The 21,701-nt window shown below is 41.6% G+C and overlaps 4 protein-coding genes across 8 annotated transcripts in view; 2 read left to right on the forward strand and 2 right to left on the reverse strand.

Annotated features, from left to right (window-relative positions):
• Positions 1-21,701, forward strand: part of LOC119911829 — a 113,169-nt gene that overhangs the window by 19,536 nt on the left and 71,932 nt on the right. The window lies entirely within an intron of this gene.
• Positions 1-21,701, reverse strand: part of LOC119911835 (G2/M phase-specific E3 ubiquitin-protein ligase-like) — a 114,940-nt gene that overhangs the window by 9,567 nt on the left and 83,672 nt on the right. The window lies entirely within an intron of this gene.
• LOC119911837 (E3 ubiquitin-protein ligase RNF126-like) lies at positions 895-9,015 on the forward strand. Of its 2 annotated transcripts, XM_038730795.1 has the most exons (6): positions 895-1,066; positions 1,500-1,782; positions 2,022-2,297; positions 2,979-3,047; positions 3,889-4,004; positions 7,757-9,015. In XM_038730795.1, exons 3-6 carry the CDS (start codon positions 2,039-2,041, stop codon positions 7,937-7,939), a joined length of 627 nt encoding a protein of 208 aa, XP_038586723.1. In that variant the 5' UTR covers positions 895-1,066; positions 1,500-1,782; positions 2,022-2,038; the 3' UTR covers positions 7,940-9,015. The 2 variants fall into 2 exon arrangements, 1 of the variants encoding a protein (XP_038586723.1); XR_005446044.1 differs by lacking the exons at positions 895-1,066; positions 1,500-1,782; positions 2,022-2,297 and adding an exon at positions 3,139-3,422 and having other exon boundaries at positions 2,709-3,047.
• Positions 8,093-21,701, reverse strand: part of LOC119911832 (V-set domain-containing T-cell activation inhibitor 1-like) — a 40,408-nt gene continuing 26,799 nt past the window's right edge. For all 4 annotated transcript variants that reach the window (XM_038730783.1, XM_038730782.1, XM_038730781.1 and 1 more), the window contains 3 exons: positions 15,574-15,900; positions 9,704-10,033; positions 8,093-9,633 (listed from right to left, as the gene is read on the reverse strand). In XM_038730783.1, coding sequence (XP_038586711.1) covers positions 9,563-9,633; positions 9,704-10,033; positions 15,574-15,900 — 728 coding nt within the window. In that variant the 3' untranslated portion in view covers positions 8,093-9,562. The remainder of the gene's footprint in view (positions 9,634-9,703; positions 10,034-15,573; positions 15,901-21,701) is intronic.

The following is a 21,701-nucleotide window of genomic DNA, read 5'->3' on the forward strand; positions in this document are numbered from 1 at the left end:
ATACATATTGGCCAGGGGCTCATTACATGCCATGTTTTCAACAGTCTCTTGTAATGTGTGAGAGCCACAGGCAGTACTTCATCTCAGGCTGATCTAAATCCTGACTCTGTCCTCTACCACTTCCCTAACCATTTATAATCAAAACACTAGTGGGGTGCAGTGTACAGCTTGGACAGATAACATTACACTGTTGTGGAGGTTGACTTCAGGGAATAAAGTAAGATTATAAGATTATTGTATTGTAATGTCCTCATCATATTGTATTTTCTTTTTTCTTTCATTACTGTTTTAATGTTTTATTTCTTTAAAAGCCCTTCTAGGGACGGGTGTTAAACACTATGGTACACACACCGGATTCCTTTATTTAGTTTATCTATGTTAGATGTATTGGTCCCTAATAAAAATAAACTGGAAAAAACAAAAATAAGACGGCTGGTCGTACCCAACCACTCGAGGGTAAGAATACCAGCGTAAGCCAATCAGGCAGCCAGCTCACCTGTGGAACAAAGAAGTCGGCTGGCCTCATCCCTCATCTGTGTGCATGATATGCAAGTTTCCTTGCACCTTTAGCAGCAAAGCAGTGGTAACTTATTACTTCATTCCTATGTTTAGACAGAAATTGTATTTGAAGGTAAACTACATTAAATGTAGAGGGTTTTTCCACAGGCTAAAAACACCAGGGTAATACACCGCCATCAACATCTCATCTCTATCCCTGCACCTGCACAACTTCACCTGTATGAGTGTAATCAAATATAGCTCTAATCATGAGAGAATGCTGCGTCCTGTCTGCTGTGTCGATTTTAAATGAGCCTTATAAAACAATAATTTGATAATAGTGGCTGACAGGCATGCATATTGGTTCATATCTGGTCATGTATTCTGTTTTGGCAGCATTAGAGACCTCCGGGTATCAAGCCCCATTGGTCCGGACAGGTGATTTTGGACGATCCAGCTACCTAATCACTGAAGAACACCTGAGATTCCTGCTTTCATGTGGATTTGGAACTATGCAAATTGCTGAAATCCTGGATGTATCAGTCAGTACAGTTAAACGAAGATTGAGGTATGAACAACAGTTACAAGGCGTACACAAAATATTGTGTTCTTTTGTCAATTTATTCACTAGATTTTTGTTTTCTATCTTACTATATGTTCAGTGAAATGGGTAGACTTCTCAAGCTGGCAGTGGGTAAAGTGGAATAAGCTAAAGTTCAGTATCGTAATGTAATGCATATAGGTCAGACATTAAATTTGGGTGACACACTTGGTCATTCTGAGCATGAAAACCAATGGCCATGTTCTTTACACTCCAAACCAATAGTTTGGTTTAGTTTATTATTGAGGAAACGTGTTTATTTTTTTCTTCAAGGTGTAGTTGTTACTGAAGCTGCTATTATTATTGATGCTGTTATCTTTATCAGAAGTTTGTGTAAGATGGTCACGTTCAGTAAAATGCAAATACACTCAGATTGAAATTGAGTTCTGTTCTCTCCCAGGCGCTTCAACTTGCCCTACCTGATGAGGTCTGCACGTCTTTCTAATGCAGAACTTGATGAAGTCAAGTCAAGCTGCAGTCGGTTGGAGAAAATGAAGAGATGGGAGCAAATGCTGTTTTGGCCAGACTGGCTGCTATGGCTGTTTGAGTGCAGAGGAGAAGAGTGAGAGAGAGTTTGATTGGAGTGAATCCAGAGCGTTGTCTCACCGACTGCACCGGAGAACCTACAGTGCTGCAGGACCCAACTCGCTGTGGCACATAGATGGGAACCACAAACTCATCAGGTATATGCGGATGATAAATTAGTTACAGTGAGACTAAACACTCAACTAACAGAATCATTTACAGGCCTCTTCAGTGCAAGCTTTTCACTTTAAGAGTGAATATTCTGCGGGAAACACTGCATTATGTACAAAATTGCACTTTGACTGCACCCCTATATTTTTGGCAGGGGTAAGCATAGTATCCTGAATTTATTAATGTAATCTTAACACAGAATAACAGCTTTTTGTTTCGTTTGTAGATGGAGAATAGTGATCCATGGCGGAATCTGTGGCTTCAGCAGGCCGGTTGTGTTTTTGCAGGCTTCAGATAATAACAGAAGTTGCACAGTGTTTGACCAGTTTGTTCAAGCCACTGCTAGGTATGGAGTCTCGAATAAGGTGTGACCATGGGGGAGAAAACAATGCTGTCTGCTTGTTCATGAACATTTACCGTGGATTAGAAAGAGGAAGTGCCATCCGGGGCAGAAGTGTCCATAACCAGCGGATGGAGAGGCTTTGGGGAGATCTCTGGAGAGGTATGACTAATGTGGACCACCAGCTTTTCACCTTCCTTGAAAATGAAAGAATCATTGACTGTACCAATGAGCTGCACTTGTGGCCGCTGCATTATGTTTACCTGCCACGGATTAACCGGGACCTGGAGGTTTTCAGGCAACAACGGAACAACCGTGGCTCGCGCCCTGTTGGCCTCGCCATATCAGATATTTGTCCAAGGACGTCTTCAGAGGCAAACACAACCGCTCACAGCCATGGCAGAGATTTTTGGATCCGACACTGCTCAACAAGGGGCTGCGGCTGCAGTTCCTGTTCTGAATTGGCAAGAAAGAGTAACAGTTCCTGCTAACCGATTCGGTCCAAGCCGTGCACAGACGCGACAAGTCCAGGATGTGGACACTCTGGCGGGACCGATCGGTAGTCTAGCCATAGATAATGTTTTGGCCATGCCTCTGTATTGTTCCCTTGTTGTTTCCCAGTTAGTCTCTCCGTGTCAGCTAGAGGAGATACCGGTAGACCAGACCGCTCACCTGCTGTGGAGGGGGGAGTAATTGACCAGTTCAGCTTCAGTCTTCTTTACCCTCCTCTTGGCTCTCTTCTCCGCCTTGCATACACCCATTTATAATAACAGTGGCATTTATGCTCTTACAATCCCAACTGTTCTTCTTTTTGATGACAGTATATTTCTCTCTGTGTCTCAGGATTATACAACAGTTTCTTGCCAGTCTCTTTGCCAACTCTGGATTCCCTAGCTTACCTCCCCTCTCAAGGTAAGATTACATTATAATAGCTTCACAGTGTAAGGTCTAGTGGCAGTGTAAGCATTGTTTCTAATTAACATGTGGTGTGTGTCTCTCTCAGGACGGTATCCTGCACTCTAATCCAGGGGATAATGAATCCCTGAGGAATGAGAGGGTTAGATGCCGTGATAAAACTTTATGTCCCTGCCACCTTTTCATTTCTTTGCAGCTCACAGATGTGTTTTTGTCAGTGTAGTTACTGGGTCAGTTGCAGAACACAGGCCCTCCTCCAGCTGATAGAGAAGATCTCTCCTCTCCCATCTGTCAGTATGAAATGTGAATGGCTGCAAGACAAAATGGATAAACTGACAGCACGTGTGTCTGATTGCAGGTTTAGAGACAAAAGTGAGTGGAGCTAACTTTACGTCCTATAAATGTAGCTACATAGCATTATTAGTGACTCCTGTTGCTGCTATTTTTATTTCTGATGCTGCTGCTATTAGTATAGATGCAGATACATGTTGAACTACGCACTTTACAATGCTCCAACCACACCATGTTCACTCCGCCTTTTACTGCCACACTGACAGCTTATTGCTCGTATTTTCCTCTGCTCCTCTTGCTTTCACATTCGCTTGTCATTTTCTGCTGCCTGTCACGTAGGTGTCCTTTGCAGAATGAGGAGAGGGAGCCAACTGTTAAATGTTACCGTGCTCACACTGTGCGAGTGAAAATCATTAGTTGCTTTTTATATACAGTCTGTTAGTTGCACATTGATAATAATAACCCTGTGAAGTATCGATTTATGTACTTATTTTCCCCACCCCTAGTAACCACAGGGGTCTTGATAAACATTTCTTTTCTCCTGTAGACTGCTGTGTGCAGTGTCCAGTGCACAGAGAGAACTTCGCAGTGGGAGAGCCATTCAGACAGCTGCCCTGTAACCACTTCTTTCATTCAGAATGGATAGTACCATGGCTGGAACTGGTGAGTCATAACAAAGAGAGTTGAGCTTTTGTAAAATAAACTCACAAAACAGATCCTTAATGGCATTTAATAGTTGATATGATATTCACAGTGCTCATTCAGGCATTAGGACCTAAAGGAATTTAGAACATGCTACCTGGTAGAAACATTTATGTGGGGTCGACTAAAAATAAACATTTCCTATTGTTTATTGTAATGAAGGAACAGTGTTTCCCAGTGCAAATACTTGACAAATTAATGTGTTCTAGGAGAGGAATGGAGGTTAATGGCACTTACAGTAACAAACAATAAGCACGTATATATATCATTTTGCCAGCTTTACCTTTAGAATTGCCTTAAAGGAATGTGAAATTACAATCAACTAAACATTATTAGATGCTAAATGCAGAATTAGTTCACCCATGTTGAAGTTGCCCTACTATACCAGTCATTTAACATTAGCAGTGTGGGATTTTGCTGAGGTATATTTGACTTACCAGACAAAGGTCACAGAACAGCCTGAGCATCGTGTGCAATAGGACTTAAATAAGGAGTCCACTAGTTATAACTCCCCATCAGAGTATCCACCCTCTACATGGACGCCGCAAACAGGAGAGATGGTCCTTCTGAGACACCTACCTTTCTCATCCCTCGTTCTCCTCGCCAAGACACAGCGCTTGTCACGTTCTCTTTGCTATCTGTGGCAGTTATAATCATCTCAGTCTGATATTTCTTTGTATTTTTGTTTAATTTATTTAATGCCTTTCTGCACCATGTAAACAGAAACCCGTACAGACGTCCTAACAGTCGATTGAGTTCAACCCCGTGTCTTCTCTACTTGCACCTCTCAAGCAACTCCATCTGCCTTGAAATGCACCGCTGCAATACGCTATTGTGGAGAAATGCCAGACTTGATATGATACCGTGTCCTCTTTACACATCAGAAAATGTGCTAAATCCTGCAGCTGAGCCCTCAGTGGCATATGGGATGGCTGTAGGGGTTACTTTCACTCTTGGCATTTACAGGCTTTGGACCTAATGTAGCCCTGCAATAAATGTTGTGTTTTTGAAGGATATAATGATATTTTTTTGTTGAGATTAGGCAGGAAGATATTGATCTCTGGTTATTCTGCTGCTGTTTTATTGGATTGCATTATAAACCCATGGGCCAATGACGGGCAATTGATGGGGTATCTTTGAAATAAAAACCTTTCTCGTGGTTGTCTAGCTCTGTGGGTGTTTTTGATGTAGAGTCAGATGCAGATGGAAACATTGTAACGTTTCTGTTAATGAAATGACTTCAGTAGGCAGTTTAAATGGTATTCACACTGCTTTCTTGTTGCTGTATGATATATCCAGCTATATCAATTAAGACTTGGTCGATAATTAATCTTAAATGATGTTAGTTTCCCACCCCGAGCACCTGGTTAAAATCAGGACATTGTCATTATTTTACCATTTCATCAGGATTAAGGGTATAGGCTAGTCTATTATGCCCCCTGCTGGTCATAACTCTACATTCAATGAAAGAGGAAAGTTTCATGTTATTCCAATGGTCTGTATCCTAAACCAACATTTAGTGAGTACCACTGTTGTAACTGTGCAGCCACACAATTGTTGATGTAATGATATAAAACTAAAGATTGTTTTTATTGAAAGAGGCAGTAGTGGAGCAAAAGGAGGCCATTTATCTTAAATGATTTATAACGTTACAATTTAATGTCATAAAACCGCAATCCAGCTATTACATTTTATAGGTTACACACAAAAGGAAGAAAAGGACCAAGAAATAATAGGTATGTTAAATAGTGGGAGGCAAACCCCCCAGGCTTACAGAAATGGTTTAACCCTACTACTCTGCAGCCAATGGAAAAGTACAACACTCACCCCTTCAAACTGGGTAACTGGCCAAATGGCTCAGAATCGCAGGAAATCAACACGTTGACAGCACGTTATCAACACGTTATCAACACGTTATCAACATGTTAACATGTTATCAACAAGTTATCAACATGTTGACAGCACGTTATCAACAAGTTATCAACATGTTATCAACACGTTATCAACACGTTATCAACAAGTTATCAACATGTTGATAACTTGTTATCAACATGTTATCAACACGTTATCAACAAGTTATCAACAAGTTATCAACACGTTATCAACAAGTTATCAACATGTTATCAATTCGTTATCAACATGTTATCAGCATGTTATCAACACGTTATCAATACGTTATCAACAAGTTATCAACATGTTATCAATACGTTATCAACATGTTATCAACATGTTATCAACACGTTATCAACACGTTATCAACAAGTTATCAACAAGTTATCAACACGTTATCAACAAGTTATCAACAAGTTATCAACACGTTATCAACAAGTTATCAACAAGTTATCAACAAGTTATCAACATGTTATCAACACGTTATCAACAAGTTATCAACACGTTATCAACACGTTATCAACAAGTTATCAACAAGTTATCAACACGTTATCAACAAGTTATCAACAAGTTATCAACAAGTTATCAACATGTTATCAACAAGTTATCAACATGTTATCAACATGTTATCAACAAGTTATCAACAAGTTATCAACACGTTATCAACAAGTTATCAACACGTTATCAACACGTTATCAACACGTTATCAACATGTTATCAACATGTTATCAACATGTTATCAACACGTTATCAACAAGTTATCAACAAGTTATCAACACGTTATCAACACGTTATCAACAAGTTATCAACATGTTATCAACACGTAGTCAATGTGTTGTTAACGTGTTGTTAACATGTTGATAACGCGTGAAAAATTAACAGCTTGACAACAAGTCAACCACACGTTGTTTGCACTTTGTCCACATGTTGTCCAAAAAATCCTCCTTTATCCTGAATGAACAGAGACGAGAAGAAAGTGAATCCAGGCGCTGCGTAAAGTAAATTTCTTGGCGCTCGTCGCTTTAACGCTCACGTTCAGTAGGTACAGGAGAGGATGCTGGGAGCTCACCAGCGTTCTCTGCCAGGATGTGTAGAAAGAGTGAGCGCTCAAGTTCAGCATGAACCACGTTATAGTTTAGATTCACGTACCTGTGAGGATCAACATCTCTGCGTCTTCCTCTGTGATGTTCGTTCCTTTCTGAAATCAGGACAAACCCAAGCGAACAAGAAGCTCGGCCAGAAACTAGGACTTGTGTTTTGAACCTCATGTAAGCTTGTTCTGTTTTTATCATTTGAGAAATGCGGCCGAGGTGAAGTCTTTCATTTCAGCCGCAGACCGATATCCTCCCTATATACCTGTCTGAGTCAGAAATCAGTTCATCACCTACAGTTGGTCCAAAATGCTGCCGCTCGCTGCAGAAAATGTGAGCACATCAGCCCAGTGTGAGCGTCCTGCTTCCTGTTTCTTTTAGGACGCACTTTAAAATCCTTCTGATCACTTTTAAGGCCAGACATGGGCACGCACCTTCTCTGAGCTTTTATCCCCATATGAGCCAGGACGCAGACTGAGATCCTCTAGTAGGGCTCTGCTAACTGCTCCAAAGTCTAGGCTCAAAGCCAAAGGGGACAGGGCCTCTGCTGTCAGGGCCCCTACAGGCTCAGAGTCTGCTCCTGGTTTCATCTCACTTCTTAGACACATTTCTACCCAAAACTTTCACTGTGTGACGCCTCATTTATTTTCCTTTATTGGCAGATGGATTGTTTTAAAGCTCTTTGTTCCCCGTGTTGAAAAGTGCTCTACAAATAAAGCTTTTATTATACAGAGGAGGTGTGCAGTGGCTTTGGACCAGCAACGGACCCCTCGGCAACCGGTCCGGACCACAAGGACCGCGTGGACCACTAGTTCATATTTCTACAGACGAGACAGGAGGATGCTGGGAGAAAAGAGAGGCGGGAAGCTGAACTACCTGGTGAGGTCTGAAAATGAATCTGTGTCTGATAGATGATTCCAGCCGTCGTCGTACTTGAAACAAGTTAGCATAGCATCGCCCTGACTGAGCAGAACTCCATTTAGAAAACAAGCGTTTTAAAAGATGTTTGCTTGTCATCTTGAAGACAGACCTGACAGAGCAGGAATTCATATGTTCAACAAATCAGCATCATTTTGATCAGTTTATTGAAATGAAATCACAGCAAAATGTTTATTTTGGCTTCAAACCGCTGCAGGAAACCAGATTATTGAATTAGATCTGAGTGCATAAACAGCACTTTAATAACATAACATCTTTGAGTCCAACAGATTACTGTAAGCTTCTGATTTCCTCTGGTAACAGTTCATGACCTGTGTACTGGAACATAATGACTGCTAGTATATTGTGCTGGAGTCTACTGGTCCCTGGGTTGGTTTTACTATGTTGTCTGTTTTGTGTTGACTTGTACTGACTACAGATGAAAAACAGCCTTCTGGCTAAATCTGGCATATTTACTGAAATGTTTCAGCTTCAATGAAAAATCCAGCTTTATCTTTGAGGAATGAACAGAGAGACGAGAAAAACCAGAACCTGGAGGAAAGAGACTAAAGAAGTGGAGTTTCTGCTGAGTTCTGAGATCAACGTCTGAAGGACTCGGTACGCTTCAAACAAACTAGATCACGTGACGTCTGTTTATACCTGCTCCAAATGTCAACGCTGGAAGACAAAGATCACAGAGTCCAGATGTTTCAGAGGCCTGAACCAGGTCCACTGGAGGCCTCTGGGTTTAACTGCTGTGCTTTGATCCAGTGTGTAGTGAGGAGGAAGAGGCGCTGAATAAACAGGGACTACAAAAACACTACAGACCACATTTGTGTTCAGGCTGAACAAACCTTTGTTCTTGTGAAAGTCTGACTGAATCAAATCTTATTGTGTCTTCATTCTCTGAGTCCATTTTAACAGCTGGCTGCTTTCTGTTCTGTCACTAAATGTGTTGCTTTCTGTTTAACTTGCATCCTGCCAGGGTTGGTGCTGGAATAATCTGAGCTGGACACTTGAGACTTGGACTCGAGTCCTTTTCAATGTTCTCATTAAAGGAGTCGACACAAAGAGAAGCTTTGACTCTTCGTTTGAAACTGGACCTTCAATCAACTGTTTCCTTTCAACAAGATTTGTTGTGGCTTCAGAAAATGTGACAAATTGTGACGGGTCCAAAATCTAAAGACAGCAGCTTCCAGCATCTTCTAAATCCTGCTGCTGTAGAAAGTTCTGACATGTGGTTTAACTTGACTCTTAACTTCCTGTCAGTGGTTCTGATTTCCTGCAGCTGCTGACTTCTCTGTGTCTGTAGAAATAAAGTTTGTTTGACTGCACGCATTAGAACGAGCCACAAATATCCAGAGAGCCGCAGCTGTTATCCAGCCGCTGGGAGGTTCACAGGAAACACGCCCGTTCAAGCCATGTGACATCACGCTGACCTCACTCTGACATCACTGATCAGCAGGAATCAATAGTGAGTGTGTAGACTGTGTGTGAGAGTCAGTAGGAGGAGTCAGAGTGAAGAGGAAGCTGACAAAGCGTCCTCCTGTCTTCATCCGTCCTCCATCAGCTGCTTCACCTCCATTTTCTCTCTGATCCAGAGTCAGATCGGATCAATGATCAAAGATCAAACAGTTGATCGGCCATCAGAGGAGTTGGATCAGTGGAGCTGCTTCTGTTCCTGCTTCTCTCTGCAGAGGAGACAGAGGACAGTCAGACAGAGACAAACACAGAGACTCTGACCTCAGTCTGCATACTGACCTTTGACCCTGAGATCAACTGATTTCCATCTCATGAGGACTCCCTTCTTGTCGTAGACTTTGCACCAGTATGTTCCTCCGTCTCTGTCTGTGGGGGATTTCAGGGTCAGACTGAGGTCTCCAGTTCTCAGCAGGTCTTCCTTCATCTCTGTTCGGTCTCTGTAAACCTGGTCCTGTTGGTCAGGCTGGTCAGAGCCGTTCTGATACATGTGGACCTTCTCATAGGGATCATAGTGGATCCACTCCACTCTGACGTCCTCAGGCAGGTTCTCTGTGGTCTTGCAGGGCAGCAGGACAGACTCCGCCCCCTCCTCCACCTCCACCTGACAGACTGAGAGGACAACAAAGCAGAACATGAGCTGCACAGACAGCAGCAGCAGTTTGAATAACTTTATTGACAGAAGCAGATGAGAGCAGCAGCTAACAGGGGACAGAAACACAGGAAGCTGTTGGAGATGATCAGAGTCTTGATGCTGCTGGGATTGTTTTGTCCATGTGCTGCTTCACAGTAATGTCTCCTGTCAGTGTTGAGCTGCTGGACTTTTACATTTCTGGATCTAAAGCTGAACTTTGAAGAGAAGAAGCTTTCAAATGTTTTCATCTCTGTTCTGTAAATGAATCTCAGCTCCACATGTTCAACATCAGTCCAGAACACCGAGACACACAAACATCTGATCTGGATCTGATCCCAAACTGCTCTTCCTGCTTCATCAATATTTGGCCTTTTCTTCTGCCGACTCTGAGCCCACTTTTCTTTCCAAACGGCTTCAACATGATGTGAAGAGAACTGATCATCAATCTTTCATTGATCCAAACTATTAAAGCTGCATTTCTTTGTTCTGAGTGATCAACACATTTGGTTTCTTTCAGCTTTCTTCTTGATCAATACTGGAAATCAATAACTTATTGATCTCATTCTTTCCATCCATGGAAATGATCTCCTGGATTATTCTGGTTTCCTGTTATGACGTCATTTCTGATCACCTGCTGAGCATTTTTACACTGAAATATTGGTCCTTTTATTTTTTAAAGTTACTTTGCTGGGCGCTGGATAAAAAAGCCAAAGCTGCAGGTTGCAAAGAGGTTGGAGAGTTTCTGACTGCATCAGTAATAATTTACAACACATTTGTCTGTCCTCCCCAACATCAGCTGCTCTCACTATCTCTGATATCTCTATATTTTTCAGATATTGTGCTACAGCTTTCTGTGTGTCCTTTACTCCGTCTCCTGTTGGGCCTAATAAACCTTCAAGGTTCACTTCCTTCCTGCCTGACTCATCTTTTGATTCAGCCTCATCCTCTCATCCCTGTATTTCCTACGTCTGATGGACTTTTGCCCATTAAAACAATGTTTTATTTAAGCCTGTATGATCAAACCTCAGCCTGGTTAAAACGCTCTCCTCTCTTCTGTTCCCTGAGCATTAATAGATTTTTACAAGCTGTAATATTTCCTTCCACTTTTATCCACATCCCAGCCGTCCTGCCATTTCTTCATGGTTTCTTTTCTGATTATCGCCTCAGCTTCTCCTTTTCCAAGGGCTGTATTTATGACATCGTTCGTCCCACTTTTTCATTTGGCTGCTTTCCCAACTTTCATTCATAATCCTTTTTGTAGGACGTGTGTCCTTCTGACTTTGTAAATTAGCCCAATAATTGGCCCTCAGCTGTTTCCTTCTTAGAATCAGTGGCATTTCTCCAACCTCCAGCTGAAGCGCTGATATTGGTGTTGACTTTACTGCTGCACAGCATAACCTCAATGATGGGCCTGAATTTTATCCAACCTTTTTAAAGATGTTCTAGCAGCTGATCCAGAAACAATACATCCATATTCTAGGACTGATCTAACTAATGCAATATAAATATTTCTTAGCAAACACTGCCTGTTAAACATCTCATAATATTCAGGACTTTCTTACACTTATCTTCCACCTCATCAAAATGATTTTTCCACATAAGCAATATATCAAACCACAACCGCAGGAATTTAAAGGTTTCCACTCTTTCTAACCTTTGATTGGACAATTTCAAACAAATATCTTCTTTGACTTCCTTTCTTTTAAAAAGATGGTTTGATTAAACTTAAATCTCCAATTCAAAGACCAATCTTCAACCACACTAACAGCTTCCTGAACTTTCTTTACAACATACTCCAGATTCCTCCCTCGTTTCCAAATTGCCCCATCATCAGCAGAAAGTGATTTCCCAATGTCTGGATGAACCTTCTTATAAACATCATTGATCATGATTGAAAACAGTAGCGGACTAATGACGCTCCCCTGAGCGCTGCCGTTTTCAACTAAAAATGCATCTGATGTAGAGTTCCCCACACGAACCTGAATGTAGCTACCAGATAAGAAACCTTTGATGCAGTTCTACATTTTACCTCCAATACCCATTTTATCTCGCTGTATTAAAAGACCTCCTGCGCCTTCTCTATATCAAAGAAAACAGCTAGCACCCCCTCTTTATTAGCTTGAGCTTTCCTAACATCAGTTTCCAAACATATTAAAGGGTCCAGAGTACTACGCCCCCTTCTAAATCCACTCTGAAGTGCTGAAAGAAGCTCATTTCTTTCTAAGTAGTATGTTATTCTTTCTGGAATCATTTTCTCCATGGTTTTACACACGTGAAGTTAAAGCTGTCGGTCTGTAATGATCAGGATCTGTAGGATCTTTCCCAGGTTTCTTAATCTGAATAATAATTGCTTCTTTCCACCCTACTGGAAGCTTCCCCTCCTCCCAAACCTTGTTCAATAACTCCAGTACTTTACCCAATGCAGAAGCATTTAAATGTTCTATCATAGTAAAGCTCATATTGTCTTTAGCAGGTGTCGTTCTTTTACTCTTACTCAGAGCCCTCCTCAGCTCAGGCACGGTAAAGACCTCATCTAGAGGACTCTGATTAGAGTTTCTGTTCTCGAGTACCTCCGGGTATCTAGCTAATGTTTGCTGTCTTCTGATTTTACCTTCTTCTGTCAAATTATCTGAACTATGAATGTTTCTTGAATACAGATAACGTCAGGCTTTACATTTAACTGTTGCACATTTCTCTTAAATTCTTGTGCGTTTGCAATCAGGCTTCTGGCGTTCCACTGAAGGATAAGGAAACCCTTTATGAACTTAGTCACTAAACTGAGATGTTCCGTCATTCGGTGCTGACATTTCATGTAACATGTCTGCAGTCATCTCCGTGATCCCCAAATAATCTTTTGCTGCCTCAACAATAGTCCTCAGCCTGGACCTTTTCTTTGTCTGCTGCAGCGCTACGTTCACTACCAAACCTATGAAAGCTACAAATGGAAACTTCTCCACTATCAGAGCATCGTCTTTAACTGCACACTTATGTGAACACTTTATGGCACTCGTGTTCTGCGTCTGTGGTAGTTTAGGGAAGTCCTTTGCTGAGAATCTGCTGTCACTATCAATGAGACTTGTTTTGCTGCTTCAGCGTATGATACTTTATTTTGTATCTCTGAATATCTTTTGCTCTTTTTTGAACTCCTCATCCCTGGTAAGCAGCACTATGTTCCCCCCACAGTTACAACATTTAGTTTTAGTGACTACTGCGCAGCGGCCATATTCATGTTCTCCAGCACACCCTTAGATTTACACTGATCTGCCACATGTCCGATTCTCTGACATTTAAAGCAACGTAACGGCTGAGGTACCAACTCCCTCACATTAAAGCTCATGCAGCCAATCATTACTTTCTGAGGCACGTCTCCCTCAAACTGCAGTAGGACAGACTATCAACTAATTTCCCCTGATATCTAGTAGGAAGACGCTTCACTGCCGTGACTCTGTCTCCTTTCATTTCTTTCTTCATTTCTTCAATAGCAATATCTAATGGAACTCCACTGATCGCTCCTCTAACCTTACGATTAGCCCCAGGAACGGGACTTTTAATTTGAACTTCATTCAAGGTCTTCATCTTCAGTATCTGTTGAACTCTACTGACTGCTTCAATCAACATCTTCCCTTTACTCAGAAATCTTGCTTGTCTAATGTGTCCGATCTCTTTGGAAGTTTCACTGGATGTAGTTTACTACCAGAAACTTCTCTGAACTCCATCTCCACTTTCCTCTCTCCCGTCCCGTTTGTTTTCCTCTCTTTTTTCAGTTGGTTCTGTTGTTCCGACTCACTGTGACTGGACACAGAGTTCTTCCTTCTTGGTCTCTTCCATGTTACCTCCTGCCGTTCTCCTCGCTCACCATCCCGTTCACTCGCCATACTCTCAACATTTTCAAACATTTCCACTCCCGGGCTCAAAGACGCCATCCTCCTTCTGCCGCTCTCCTCCTTTCCTGACCTTGATTTCCCATCATGCACTCCTCCAACCAATGACAGCCCACTATTAGACTCCAGCTCAATTAGCACAGTTTTACCAGTTGAACATAAAAATGCTGTTTTTAACTCAACATTATCGTGTTAGAGTTATTTATCATACAACATATAACAGTTTTTAATAAAATACATCTCCATGTTTTTACCTTGTTCATCAACATGAAATGACTTTTAATCTCAGATGAACTTCTAATGAACTCTTTTAGACTCTACTGTTTATACTGGGTTACGCTCCAGTTAAGGTTAATGATAATATTATAATCATACCGCTATCATAAAGTGAGACTGTCACCTGCTGCTGCTGATCGCTCAGAGTCCAACAGCGCAGCAGAAGCTATTTGACATTGTTTATGTAGCTAGCATAGTTTACTGATGCAGCTGCAGCTTCGGCTAACTGTCCTAATGGCTGACTAGCTGATGTTATTTTGTCAGCCTGGCGTTGGCCCTCACTGCTGTGGGTAACCTAGGTCCCTATGTATCATTATAAAATATTAAGGTGGCTTCCCTTGATACAGATGCAGCTGTATGATAAGGCCTATTATTCACCACCTGTAGCATGTTGCTAATATGAACACTTGTGTATTAAGTAAATCCATGCCGTGCATTCATTTAACAAACAGAATATTTCCCAGTCAGTTATTGTTGAAACAGTTTTGGCATTAATAATGTAATGATATCTACAGTGGGGAGAACAATATTTGATACACTGCTGATTTTTCAGGTTTTCCTGCTTCCAAAGCATGTAGAGGTCTGTTATTTTTATCATAGCTACACTTCAACTGTGAGAGACGCAATCTAAAACAAAAATCCAGAAAATCACATTGTATGATTTTTAAATGATTCATTTGCATTTTATTGCATGACATAATATGATAAAAATGACAGACCTCCACATGCTTTGTAAGTAGGAACATCAGCAGCGTATCAAATACGTTTGCACTGTACTTAGAATAACTGTGTAAGTAGTAAAACAATAGAAACACACACAGGGCAGTAAAAGTGTGTTTTAAGTTTCGAAACATTTTGAGTCCCCCTCTCTTGCCTCACAGTGGTTTGGTCCTCTGCCTGCTTTCCCTCTCAGGAGTCCGGTGGCAGAAAACCAGTTTGATCCTTCAGTAGTTGTGAAACTGCAGTAATGTTAAGCAGACTGGCTGTTTTATTCACTTTAAACATCAGATGAACTCATTCTTTAGTCTTTAATACAGATGATGCTGAGTCATTAAGAAATTAATCCTGATAACTGATCATTTTTCCACGAGCCCACGATGTTATAACATCAGCTAGCTTGTTTACCAGCTTGTTGGACTGTAAGTCACCTTCTACAGCTAGAGATGTGCAGATTGATCAGCTGGGGACTGAAACAGGCCATTTTGTTTTCGCTTCCCTGACCAGTAACTGGGGCCGAGCAGCTGCACTGTGTCGTGTTTCATGTGTTTGCACAGACAGTAACCTCATGTCACAGCCACACACAAAGTTCTTCACTAGAGTGAAGGAGACGCAACGCTCACTATTTAGGCTACAGCACTGACCTTTGACCTGCAGCAGGACTTGTTTCTTCATCAGGATGTCTCTCTCCCTGCTGTAGACGGTGCAGGTGTAGGTGTTACTGTTGTAGTTTGTGGGGTATTTCAGGGTCAGACTGAGGTCTCCAGGTCTCTGCAGGTTTCTCTTCATCTCTGTTCGGTCTCTGTAACGAATGTTCTGTTCTTCAGGCTGGTCAGAGCCATTCTTATATACGTGGACCTTCATGTTGTGTCCGTCCCTCCACTCCACTGTGACGTCTTCAGGCAGGTGAACTGTGGTTTTGCAGGGCAGCAGGACAGACTTCACCTCTGAATCCACCTCCACCTTGTAGACTGAGAGGACAACAAAGCACAACATCAGCTGTACAGACAGCAGCAGGAACTCTGAAATATGTCCCATTGTTCCATCTAACAGAGACAGTGTTGTCTTTGGTGTCTCTACAATCAACAGCACAACTGACTGTTTATTAAATCACTGAGTATTATTGTCAGATGGACTCAATCAAATCTTTATTAAAGTTAGAATCTGAAGGTTTTCATTAAATAAATGTCTGTTCAGTCACTGTCTATCGTCTAATGAGGTAACACAGTGCTGACTGAGCCTGTGGCCCACTGATCAAAGTACTGCAGTATTTACATATCTGCAGTATTACCAAGGGAAAAACTGCAGTATTAAGTTGCAGCACAGAGCAGATGAACCAGGCAGGAAGTCAGACACAGAACGGCAGAGAGAATCCGGTGGATTTTCAAAATAAAAGACCCTGTGCAGACTCCTGATGGCATATCAACAATAAACACAGTTAAAACCAGAGCTTGAAGTGGGCCGGAACGCCCCGGGACGCAGTACTGGCTCCTCCACATTTTACTCTTTGGCGTACCGGGACATTTTCTTGCGTACCGGGACTTCTCCCGAGCTGCCGGTCCTCTCCTCTGCCCTCTCCAGGTCAGGTTGGTGACGCTCACCTGTTCCCCTTCTCTTCTGCCTGCTCTCTGTCGGCGGAGAGAGACGAGGGACAAGAGAAGCTCTTCTATGGCGAGTGGACAGTGTCAGAGCGAGGATCACCAGGAGAAGGAGAAGGAGCAGTCTACCCTGCCGTCTTCACCAGTCTCCATTGTCAGTGTAGCTTTATTTTAACTTTATTGAGTGAATTCAAGTCATGTTTTGTACAGCCTGTGTTAAATGCTTTTATTCTCGTGGCGACTGGGAACTCTGGAGTAGCCTACAGTTCACAGCCTGTGTTGTGCTTTATTGTTTGGATTCACTGTTATTTTGTCCTATAAAATTCCACTGAAGAAGATAACGTTAATGCTTTCACTTCCCCACAATGTGAAAATGGTTGTATTAGGCCTACAGTTACTTATAAAATGAATCCTTCAAGCATTAGAGCTGTGTTACTGACTTTAGTAAAGTTTGATGCTGTTCTGATGCTCATGTTTTAATTTGCAGCGCCGCCCCTCTGCCAGTTAAACTGCCTCTCACTGTCTTTTTAAAATGGTTAACATTTGAAAACAAAACATTTATGGCTGCATCAAATATGGGAACAGATATATTATCCCAGTCAATAAATGAAGGATGGGAGGCTTGAACTTCAAGTTGTCTCTGATATCTATAATGCAACAGTGTAGCTTCATTTCATGGTCAATTAAATTACAAACATTACATCATCATATTGTTGAAGTTGTAGCTATAGTCTATTAACAAATAAATGTAAAAACACACTCCATGTTATATTTTAGTAGGTAAACCCCACAATTAATTGAGTTTTTGCAGCCTAATAAAAGACCAGGGCCGTATTTATCAAGCTTCTCAAAGAGTCATTTCAGTCTGAAGTGCTGAGATTTCATGAAATTTCCTCCTACTTTTAAACTGAAGAATCAAATTTCTCAAAGCTAAGATTCACTCTTAGTTATTTAAGCCAGCTCGAGAGGTCTCAGGCGGTCAGGAGCTGCCAGTAGGGCTTGTGATGGCGCTGTGGAGACAGAGACATGCGGAGAGGAGAGGAAGGATTCTGACGACGCGCAGTTAATAAGACTGAGTCGGACAGCGCAGGCAGAATCTTTGTCAGCGAGTTGGTGAGGGACGTCATCTCATCACTGACTTTACGCAATAATGCGTTTTCAGTTAAACTGAAGGTGGTGATGACGCTTCGTTTATTTGCCGCAGCAATGCTGATGATTTTGGCCCGTCACAACCATCAACAATAGCTGTGGAAACAATTTTAGCACTTACAGCTCCACACACTGTCACGTTTCATCGACTTCCCAACAACCCCCCCGTAATCCCACAGACGCAAACACAGTTCATGCAAATAGCAATACAGGAGCACTATAGGCGCATTTGATGGCGCTCATATAAAGAGACACTTTTTAATCTTTCATTTATTAATGTGAAGGCCTATATCATAATGTATTATCTTGAAAAACCTTTATTGTTAAATATAAACTCCTCTGAGGAATTTCACCAGAATATAAAGAAGGAAATCTCTTCAGTGATTGGTCCTCGGCTACATCGTCATCCAAAATCCTGTTAGCGGCGCAGCAAAGTGTCGTGAATCAGCACTGAGACTGACACTTAAGATTTAGTCCTACACTTCACTCAAATTAGGACTATGATGCTTGATCACTAACTTTTAAGCTTTGAGCCAAGAATGTTTTTACTCTTAAGTCGGTTCTTAGCAGCGTTCTTATGAGTAATTCTGAGAAGCTTGATAAATACGGGCCCTGGTCCAAAGCTAACAAAGTTTCTGGAAGGAAAGACTATTGCAGATTTCATCCACTAGATGGAGCCACAGCCTTGTAATGTGCAGCAAATACACTAACTTGAAGTGCTGTAGTTAAAGTGCACAAACTTTTAATTTACAGATTATTTAGACTATTAACTGAACAAAACATAATACAACCTTGTTCATAAGATTTTGACATCGTATTAAGTTTTGATGTGAGTTTTCCAGGCCCTTGTCTTGTCAGAATAGGCCTTGTGCTGCGTGTTTAACCATTTGATGTGTATGTGGGCATGGCGGTGTGTTCGGTTTGTGTGATGTAGTTTTAGTGTATAAACAAGTTCAAAGCAGACCAGCGGAAACAGTGATAGCTGCCATTAACGTGGCCAAGTTGTTTCTACACTTTCCTTCAAGCGTCCATGAACTTTGGCTGAACAATTGCTGCTACTGCTGTTCGTGAAAAGTTTTTATAAGCAAATGTAAACTTATTAGGGATAGTCTGTGCTACTGCAAAGGTATTAGCAACATTTTAACCATGACAGAGAAAGTGAATTTGTGCTTTATACTTTGTCAATTACAGCGAGCCAGGCAGCCTTCTGTGTTTGAGAACTGCACTGTTTTTTTAAATCGCCCACTAGAGGGCTGCAGCGCCGCAATAACCAGCCTGGTTAAAATGAACGAAATGACACAAAAAAAGATTAGAGTTCATTTTAATGAACGAGATTTGGTGACTCGAGTCTGTCAAAAGAGTGAGACTGGCACTGGTTAAACAGACAAAAAGAAACAGTTTCACTACGACGCTACTGAACCAGAGTAGAAGCACAAACATCAAGGACAACTGAACAAATAAGCAAAATCTGAACAAGTCAGCAAAATCAGGCAGGCAAAACGCTCTTATTGTGAAATTCTCCGTGTGGACACAAGATGACAGATTAACAACACGTTAACAACACGGGGCAGCTAAACACTGCGCTGCTGAAACACTTCAGTGTGAGTTCACACCGGACAAACCTGCAGCACAGCCTGTGTCGCTTCATTAACACCTTTTCCTCTGGTTTCATTTGTTGCTGTAAAATGTTCACGCCCTGTGCCCGCTCTGATTGGTGAGCAGATCTGTCGCACAAGGACGACAACAGAATGAACCTGTAGCTGCACGACTGTTTAAAAACCGTAGTAGTGTGGATGTAGCCTCACATCACTCCTCTCTCTGCTCCTCTCATGTCGCACATTTCTGTTCTCACCCGCTGTCCTGCCGTTAAATGTTTCCCCGTAAATCTCCCGTATCTTTAACCTTTATGAAAGCAAATAAAAACCGTCCAAATGTTCATGTTCATTTGTGCCACGGTCTGTTCACATGTGTTCTTCCTTACATAAGGGAAACAGGCTGAGGTGTTTGACGCTCAGATGGAGCGCAGAGTGGAGACGCTGTCAGGTACGAGTATGAAATTTCTGTGATACGTGTGTCATGGCCAGACGCACAAAAAAGCCTCTTGGAGCCATTGCCTAAACCCAACAGGAAATCGGCCATTTTGGATTTAATGGTCATTTTTCGCGATTTACACACTCTGTATTTCTTCCTAGAGAATTAGTCCAATCGACTTCTAATTTTGCTGTGCAGTCTAAACCCATTCACGATTAAAAGTTGTACAAACGGTGAGTTTTCGTGGAACGACATGGCCATGGCGTGTTGTCCAAAATCGATGATTTGTCATAAAACAGTAAGTTGTAACTTCAGTCCAGATGCTCAAATCTGCACCAAATTTGGAATGAACTATAAGATTCCCGCCCTGAACACATCCACATGCCAATATTCACTTTAAGTCACAGAGTCACACAGAACGCTGCTGCTTGAGTCCTCACTAAGACCAAAAAAGTGGATCACGTTATTCCACTTCTGAGGTGTTTACATTGGCTGCCTGTCTGTCAGAGAATTGATTTCTACCAATACTGCTTTTGGTTTATAAAGCACTGAATGGTTTAAGGCCAAAATACATTGCTGCTGCTACGTTATGAACCATCTTGAACCTGACATGGCCACTTGTGATCACCGTGGAATCAGTAAAAGGCTAGTGATCCCAAAAGGACTCCAGTCAATCAATCAATCAATCTTTATTTATATAGCACTTTTCATACAAATACATGTAACACAAAGTGATTCACTCTGTAGAACCATTTAAAATAGTTAAAATACTAAAACATGAAATAAAAAACAGGTCAAGCCCAACAATCAATCCCCGCCCCACCCAAAATACAGCTCAGTTAAAAGCTTGCTTAAATAGGTATGTCTTTAGTTTGCCTTTAAACATGTCCAGATTCCCTGCTGCTCTCAGCTTAACAGGAAGGGAGTTCAACAAACGCAGGCCATAACATTGAAAGGATGCCTCACCGTAGGTTTTAGTTGAGGCTTTAGGAATAATTAGAAAGCCACTGCCAGAGGACCTGAGGGTTCTAGTAGCTTCAAAAGGTAAAAGCAAATCTGCTATGTATTCTGGACCAATACCATTAAATGACTTATAAAGTAGTAAAAGGATTTTAAAATTAGCTGGAAGCCAATGCAGAGACTTTAGGATAGGGGTAATGTGTGTTCTCTTTCTGGTCTTAGTAAAAAGACGTGCAGCAGAGCTTTGAACCAGCTGCAGTTTAGAGATTTTATTTTTCGGAAGACCAGAAAGCAGAGCATTACAGTAATCAATCCTGGAAGTAATAAAAGCATGGATAAGTGTCTCAATCTTTGCTTGAGAGAGAAAGGGTCGTACTCTAGCAATGTTCTTGAGATGATAAAAAGCGGTCTTAGAAATATTTCTAATATGTGACTCAAAACTGACATCTGAGTCAAAGATAACTCCCAGGTTTTTCACGTTATCACAGGGACTTAGTGCCAGCATTCGCAATTTCATTTTAAGTTTCTCCGTCTGAGATTCAGAACCAATGACCAATACTTGTGTTTTGTCCTGATTGAGCTGCAGAAAATGTTCTGCCATCCATGACTGTATGTGTAGGAAACAATTAAAAAGAGCGTCTACTGGTCCTGGGTCATCAGGGGACACAGCAATGTATAGCTGGGTGTCATCAACTGTGAAAATTGATGCTGTGGCTCCTGATGACGTCTCCAAGCGGCAGCATGTACAAATTAAACAGGGTCGGGCCTAAGATTGAGCCCTGTGGGACACCACAATTCATTTTATGTCTTCTAGAAAGAGAATCATCAATACACACAAAGAAATCTCTATCAGTGAGATATGATCGGAACCAATTAAGAACAGTTTGTTTCCGTCTGTTTAGAAGAACTGAGTGATCTACTGTATCAAAAGCTGCACTTAGATCAAGTAGCATTAATATTGATGTTTTTTTCATATCCATGTTCCATCTAAGATCATTAACAATTTTTATCAATGCTGTCTCAGTACTGTGATT

The sequence above is a fragment of the Micropterus salmoides genome, unplaced genomic scaffold, assembly GCF_014851395.1.
Source record: "Micropterus salmoides isolate LMB-PRFRI ecotype aquatic unplaced genomic scaffold, ASM1485139v1 Ms_hic_scaffold_2, whole genome shotgun sequence".
In the NCBI taxonomy this organism is placed as follows: domain Eukaryota; kingdom Metazoa; phylum Chordata; class Actinopteri; order Centrarchiformes; family Centrarchidae; genus Micropterus; species Micropterus salmoides.

Excerpts from the sequence above, each read along its gene's own strand:
- LOC119911837 (XM_038730795.1), top strand. The coding sequence starts at position 2,039 with ATGGCGGAATCTGTGGCTTCAGCAGGCCGGTTGTGTTTTTGCAGGCTT. Across the intron at positions 2,298-2,978 it reads TTGGGGAGATCTCTGGAGAG|GATTATACAACAGTTTCTTG; the intron begins GTATGACTAATG and ends TCTGTGTCTCAG. Across the intron at positions 4,005-7,756 it reads TAGTACCATGGCTGGAACTG|AGGAGGTGTGCAGTGGCTTT; the intron begins GTGAGTCATAAC and ends TTTATTATACAG.